Source organism: Gasterosteus aculeatus, chromosome 10, assembly GCF_964276395.1.
Source record: "Gasterosteus aculeatus chromosome 10, fGasAcu3.hap1.1, whole genome shotgun sequence".
Classification (NCBI taxonomy): domain Eukaryota; kingdom Metazoa; phylum Chordata; class Actinopteri; order Perciformes; family Gasterosteidae; genus Gasterosteus; species Gasterosteus aculeatus.
The window spans coordinates 16,235,851-16,243,362 of NC_135697.1; the positions used below are offsets into that span (position 1 = coordinate 16,235,851).

Below are 7,512 nucleotides of genomic sequence, written 5' to 3' on the forward strand. Positions count from 1 at the left end.
ACACTCACCAGACAGACAGACACTCCTCCTCCTTTATTCCAGTCATGCCTCGCAGAGACGTCTGCCGCCCTCCTGCATCTACCCCACCTACCCCCACCTACCTCGCCCCGATGGATCAGTCTGTGTCTCACACACACACACACACAGACAGATCGGACCGCAGCCTCGCTCTTGGATACAGTGTTTCCATGGCAGCCACGTGTGGAATCAGACGGAGTGAGAGAGAGAGAGAGAGACCCCTCCTATCGATAGAACGGCCGGATATTGATTCGCCGACGCGTCTGCGGCCGCACGCTGACCCACCGGCAAACACACACTCGCGTGCGCAGAGTGTAAACATCAGACGCCGGGTTGGATCTTGTGAATGAGGGTCAGCGGTGGAGTGCGATGCTGAATTAAGGCTGATATTCCTCCCCCCCCCCCGCATGCACGGAGCTCCAATATGTGCGATGGCTCCAATTCAGTCCGAGATGAAACTGTGGATGTTAGTTATGGTTCAGCTCTTACAAATGGTGAAAAACACAAGAAATAAAGACTTTGTACTTTTCAGTTCCAGCTGATTTTATTTCCTTCTTGGAAGAAAAGAAAAACAAATAAAAAAAACGACAATCTGTACAGAGGTCTGAGAGGCAGTGATTGACCCAAACGTTGGCTGGTTTTGAGCTATAAACATCAAATGATATTGGCATGATTGGACAAAACATGATCATACACAGCCTATTGCACAAATGAAAAAAGAAAAAGGACAATAGACAAGATGTCTCAAAGGTAAAAAAAAAAAAAAAAAAAGAAACTCCTGGACCACAATCATCTTCAACATAAGGATGTCCAAAGATGGCTGTCCTAGTGCCTGTCGTTGATCAGTATCATACATAAAACACACAATCTTTGCTTATAGTACAGTCAGTTTACATAAATATCTTCATGTTATTATTCTTTTAAAAATCTTAAACACAACAGCTATAGCTACATATACCTGAATCTGAAATACAAATGCTATTTGCCATGCCATAATATAGGAAAACAATTAGCCTGCTATACTTAGCCAACAGGTACAGAAAGGTTAAATACTATTTTTTGATGCAATTTGCGCAATAACAGATGAAGCACTTCATACATCTCCCTCCCTCCCTCCAAAGTCTAGGCAAAGTGGAATGAGTGTGAAATTCCATCCAGTGGTTCAAATAAAACTTATCATGATAAAAAAAAAAAAAAAAAAAAAAAAAAAAGCACACAGAGGTATCAGCTTTATCCAAACAGTGACTCTCTGGGATCTGACACGCATCTACTTCAGGTCTAATGTGTCCTGGAAACAGTCACCACTCAGACCGGTGGCGCTTTGTTTACTTGGCTGGTGAAACTGGAGCCACTGTGCCGTTAAGAAGCATGTGGGTAAATACTGTAAACACTGTGTGAGGTCAGATTGTGCCAAACAACCCCCCCCCCCCCCCCAACCCCCCCTCTGCACGTCTAAACACCGATGTAGATCCAAACAACAATGTTGGAGGCTACCCAACACGCTGGAAAGCCCCTTTCTATAGATTTTATACAAAAATACAAGTAGAAAATCATGACACACTCAAGTCTCCTTAAAAGTGAGAGAAGTCGGACATTTTAAATAAGATACACTTCTAGCCCTTCCGCGCTGGATACAGACAGGTGTATGTGCACAAACACAAACGAGACCTGTACGAGAACAATACTTCTATGTATAAAAAAGTTTGGCCGGTATAAATACATCGATATAAAAAAAAAACGTCATCTGACACAGGAACTACAAAGTTTGAAGCACTAGGCGGAAAGGACGCGCGTCGGGGGACGTTGGTCCTGAATTGTGCACTGAGTGTTTAAAAAGGTTCAGAAAAAGGGCTTCTGAAGTTTGGAGTCAGTCTTTGTTTACAAGTCCTGCCGTTGAAAGAGAAGCTGGTGATAGTGAATTGTGTCCTACGGTCACACAAATTGCGTAATTACGCAGCAATGAACTTTTTTTTAATTTTTACGCATTAAACGACAACAAAATCCTCCTTATCGCAGAGGGCATGCGTGTTGATATTCAAAACTATCTTGAGTTTGGGGGGGAAAAAACTACACCTGAATAGCAACTTGATGGACAATGTGAGTTGGCTGTTTCTTGGACAAAGCCCCCCCCCCAAAAAAAAACGAGCGGTCCAGTAAATGTCCCCCGTTTTCCGGCCCAAATCAACACAGATATTCAAAAGTCGTGTCTCGGTCCTCGTCCTCTGCGGGCTGGTTTGTCACGTGTGTCTCGCGGCGCTCCGCTTACATTCACTGCTCCTCCGCGTCCGAACGCAAACTCAGCATTTCTCCCCCCTCTGCGCGTTCCCGTCGGGCGCGCGGAGCGCCGTCTGAACGTACCTGGGGCTCCGACGCGCGCACAGGCCACCTTTTCTCTCCCGTTTTCACTCCCCCTCATCTGGTGAAAGGAAGGCGGAAATATTCTGGTGTGGACGCACGCGCCTGTCCTGGGTATTAGAACAGTTCAAAACGTGGGGGAGGGTGGTGGGGGGGTGGTGACGTCGTGTCTTCTCGCCACCGCGGTCCTCTTCAGTAGGTGAACACCAGGTTGGAGATGGTGGACTCCAGCCAGTCTCCCGAGATCATCTCGCTGACCTCCGGGGTGCAGTAGTCGGGGAAGTCGAAGTGAGATCCCGCCCCGCACTCCCCGAAGCTCCAGTCCAAGTCCCGGTCCAGCTCCGGGTCGGAGAAGCCCATGCCGCCGAGGGACATGGTCTCAAACCCGGGGCTCGGGTTCGGTTCGACTCGCTCGTCTTCGAACTCCTCATCCGACGACGAGGATGACACCGACGAGGAGGAGTGCGAGGCGGAGGGCGTCGGGGAGGAGGCGCGAGCGTACCTGAGGCGCGCGGTGCGCGAGGACTCGCTGGCCGCGGGGCTCGGCTCGTCGTACAGGCTGGCGTGGTCGCTGGAATCCGCCGAGCTGCTCAGGGTGGGACTGGCCGGGACCCCCACGGAGGGAGGCCCGCTCTCCAGGCTGCCGGCCCCGCCGAACATGTGGCCGCGCCTCGCCTCCCCGGCGCGCTTCTCCGGGATCTGCCTCGCCGCGGACACTGACCTGGATTTGAAGAGGGCCTGGTGGTCGCCGGGAGACGCGTAGTCCTGCCCCGCGGCGCTCTTGGTGACCCCCTGTTTGTGCGTCCGGCTCGCTCCTTTCGCCGCGGGGCTCCTTTTCACGCCGGGTTTGGCGCTGCGCTCGCCGCTCTTCTCCCCGCGCTCCGCCGGCTTACTCGCTCCGCTTCCCGACTTGACCTTCTTCCTGGGCCGGTACTTGTAGTCTGGGTAGTCGGCCATGTGTTTGAGCCGGAGCCGCTCCGCCTCGCGGATGAACGGGATCTTGTCGGTGTCTTTCAGCAGCTTCCAGCGCTTCCCCAGCCGCTTGGAGATCTCCGCGTTGTGCATGTCCGGCGCCTGCTCCATGATCTTCCTCCTCTCGATCTGCGACCACACCATGAACGCGTTCATGGGTCGCTTGATGTGCCCCGTCGGAGTTTTACACCACGCCAAGTCTCTCCGGACCCCGGAGGAGAGGGACGGAGACACGTCCATCTCCAAGTCCATTTCTCCCGTGTCCGTGGAGTCCCCGCCGGGAGAATGCGCGTGGGCGCTCTCGGTCTGGCTCATGTGCTGCACCATCCTGTCCTCCAGACACAGTTTCAGCGACCGAGTTCTCAAAAGGCTTTAACCGAAAAAGGAAAAAAAAAAGAAAGAAAGAAAACTCCTCGCTGGTCTTATTTAGGGCGCTTTAAGAACCACACTGGTCTGAAAAGTTCATCCGAGTCTCCTCTTTTCTTCACGCGCCTGCTTTTTTTTTTTTCAACTCGTACCAGTGCGCTTCGCGGAAACACAACAACCGAAAAAAGAACATATGTATCCCGAAACTATACCCAACAGCAAGTTTCAACCGCCCGTGCGGCTGAAAACGCGCCCTGCGAGCCTCGGAACGCGGCGCCGGGGGCCACAGCGGTTCAAGTCCCTTATGCGAACCCGGCGGTGTGCAGCGCAGCTCGTCGGCGCGGTTGAGGAACCATGTGGTGGAATGGAGCGGCTGCGCGTGCTCATAGTCTCCCTGTTTGCTGCGCGCTGCGTAATATTACTGTAAACACAACAACGAGAACTTCGCCCCTTTATACCTTCAGCGCGAGACGCCAGAGCCAATCGGCGTCTGTCTCCATACCGACTTTGTCACCCGGGCCCCGCCCCCCTCCCGGCCTCCCATTGGCCGAATAAGAAAAAACGGGTAATAATAATAATAATGTGCAAGGAGGATCGTTGTGTCTGACCTCATTCCTGTCAGACTTCACTGAAGGAAAGACGAACTCGTTATACGCGCGCGCGCGCGTGTGTGCATGTGCGTGTGCGTGTGTGTGCGCGTGTCTGTTGAAGGGGCACGTTGTCCTTTCCTGCTGCACAGGGAAGCTGTCAAGGTTACACCTAGAACTGCATTACTTGTGTGGATGAGTATCGGCTTCATTTAGGTTGCAGGTGGTGTTTGGGTGTGGGGGGGGAGGTGGGGGAGGAGGGGGGGGGGGGGGGGGTCAAGGAAAAATGCTGAGGACACCCTAACCCGCAGTGCACGCGCCCGGACGCGGCTCCTCCGAGCTGACGCCCACGGGTCGTCACGGCGGCGGCTCGCGGAATTACGTCACAGCTGGAAGTGTCAACGACGGAGGTTCTGCACGCGTCTCAAACCCGGAGAGGATTGTGCGTGTCACAAACAAACAAACAAACAAACAAACACAAAACAAACAAAAGTCCCGGTGACTCCACAGCAGCTCCATTGTGGTAACATGCACATGTCGTGTAGGATCACGTTACAGCCGGTGTCGCTAGGTGTCAGGCTAGAGCCAACGTGAGCTGATGACGTGTGTGTGTGTGTGTGTGTGCGTGCGCGCGCGCGCAGCTTTATCTCCGTCCTGTAATCGGCCGCTTTGAGCTGCGGTCGTTAAATCGCGCCGGTGACGTCATCGTCTTAGTCCCGCAACGGCGCTGAGGGGCTGAACTTTGTGCCCTTCAGGAGACGCTGATCACAACTCGGATTCCAGCAGTTAAGCAAAATGTGCATTCGCGTTGTGTGATTAGGTTTCCGCGCACTAATGGGTGTGTGTTCCTAATTCATGACCTATGATCTATGTCAGGGTAAAAAAAGGAATAAACTCTTTAAAATTTCACAACCCGGCCCATTTACCCCCCTCGGTGCTTACATAAATCAAACACATAAATAATAATGAGCTCCTTCACCGCTCTGTACCCTTAGAACTAATTATAAGTGTACACCTGCCACTGGATTACGCTGCCGCCTCTCTCTGTCTCCCCGCGCACGCCGGTTTGTTTGCACAGGTGATGCAGGTAGACCTGTAATCTTATCTGATGTGTGACGAGCAGCTGTCGGTAGCTTTCCACTCTGTCACCGGCAGATGTGCGGCTGTGGCAGCGCCGGCCTATCGCTCTGTCATCTTCAGAGCAGCCGGAGCAGCCGGAGCCGCCTGTTTACCCCAAATATGGCGCGCTGTTGACGCCTGGGGGGACGGTGTCGTTATGAGGAGTGATGTGGGAGAATGGGACTCTCGCAGTGGGACCACTGGGTTGGTTGTATGCAGGGGGACGGATTGTATTCCAGGGGGACGGATTGGATGCAGGGGGACGGGTTGGATGCAGGGGGACGGATTGTATTCCAGGGGGACGGGTCGTATGCAGGGGGACGGGTTGAATGCAGGGGGACAGATTGTATGCAGGGGGACGGGTCGTATGCAGGGAGACGGGTTGAATGCAGGGGGACAGATTGTATGCAGGGGGACAGATTGTATGCAGGGGGACGGGTTGTATGCAGGGGGGCAGGTTGGATGCAGGGGGACAGATTGTATGCAGGGGGACAGATTGTTTGCAGCGGGGCGGGTTGGATGAAGGGGGACAGATTGTATGCAGCGGGGCGGGTTGTATGAAGGGGGGCAGGTTGGATGCAGGGGGACAGATTGTATGCAGGGGGGCGGGTTGGATGAAGGGGGGCAGGTTGGATGCAGGGGGACAGATTGTATGCAGCGGGGCGGGTTGGATGAAGGGGGGCAGGTTGGATGCAGGGGGACAGATTGTATGCAGGGGGACAGATTGTATGCAGGGGGACGGGTTGTATGCAGGGGGGCAGGTTGGATGCAGGGGGACAGATTGTATGCAGGGGGACAGATTGTTTGCAGCGGGGCGGGTTGGATGAAGGGGGACAGATTGTATGCAGCGGGGCGGGTTGGATGAAGGGGGGCAGGTTGGATGCAGGGGGACAGATTGTATGCAGCGGGGCGGGTTGGATGAAGGGGGGCAGGTTGGATGCAGGGGGACAGATTGTATGCAGGGGGACAGATTGTTTGCAGCGGGGCGGGTTGGATGAAGGGGGGCGGGTTGGATGAAGGGGGACAGATTGTATGCAGGGGGGCGGGTTGGATGAAGGGGGACAGATTGTATGCAGCGGGGCGGGTTGGATGAAGGGGGACAGATTCTATGCAGGGGGACGGGTTGGATGCAGCGGGGCGGGTTGGATGAAGGGGGACAGATTCTATGCAGGGGGACGGGTTGGATGCAGCGGGGCGGGTTGGATGAAGGGGGACAGATTCTATGCAGGGGGACGGGGACGTGTTGCTGGAAATGAAACTGGAGCGTTTCCTTGGATTATTTTGACGTACTTGTATCGTCGTAGCTGTAAAGCAGCATTGTGAGAAACCTCTGGACACTCAAACGTTCCACCAGAAGCGATGCTTGTGAAATCATTTCAGTGGCAGAATAATAACATCAGAAGCCTTAATTCAGAGCTCACTGACGCTGTTTATTACGACGTGTAAATAAAACATTAGTCCGTCTTACCAAGGAGCAAACTGCAGGTTAAATGAGCTCATGTGTTTGCAAGTAGATGGATTCATTGGAAACGGGGCTGAAGAGAAACACTCCCAGTGTGTCGTAAACAGGGGGGGGGGGAAGGGGGGGCATCGAGAACCCGATAGCAGAAACGAGATGGAAATGGAAGCAGTGCACAGGAAGTGTGCGTGCTTCAAACAGTCGTACTCATTAACGGTTCTTTGGGGGGGGGGGGGGGGGGGGGGCTCTGTGTGCACGTGTCTCTGTGTGTGTACGTACGTGCAGCGCTAACTGAACTGGATCTCTTCCAGGGACTAAAAGTTTGAAAAAAGCGGTGGGAAGTCCCCTCTTCTCTGGAGTCACACCGAAAAACTGAAGACTAAGCATTCATTTGCATACCCCCCCCCCCCCCCCCCCCCCCCCCCACACGCTCTTCCTCCCTCGGTGTGACTCATCAGCAGACAGTTTGTCCTCTCGGTGTGTTGTGTGCACGTGGCAGACAGTGCAGGTGGCCGTCTCAGCGTGTCACCCACCTGCTGCTGTCACCTTACGACAATCCGACTGTCAGAGCGAAGAACAGATGAACGGAGGGGGATGAAAGATGGGTGAGTGGACAAAATAACAGGAACACATTAC

The 7,512-nt window shown here is 53.8% G+C and overlaps 1 protein-coding gene across 1 annotated transcript; it reads right to left on the bottom strand.

Moving 5' to 3' along the window:
- Positions 1 to 543: 543 nt before the first annotated feature.
- On the bottom strand, positions 544 to 4,954 carry sox4a (SRY-box transcription factor 4a). The gene has a single exon (XM_040189043.2). The coding sequence runs from the start codon at positions 3,670 to 3,672 to the stop codon at positions 2,566 to 2,568; it is 1,107 nt and encodes a 368-aa protein (XP_040044977.2). The 5' UTR covers positions 3,673 to 4,954; the 3' UTR covers positions 544 to 2,565.
- Between the last annotated feature and the right edge of the window lie 2,558 nt (positions 4,955 to 7,512).

Bases quoted from the DNA above. Each gene is read 5' to 3' on its own strand.
- sox4a (XM_040189043.2), bottom strand. From the start codon at position 3,672: ATGGTGCAGCACATGAGCCAGACCGAGAGCGCCCACGCGCATTCTCCC.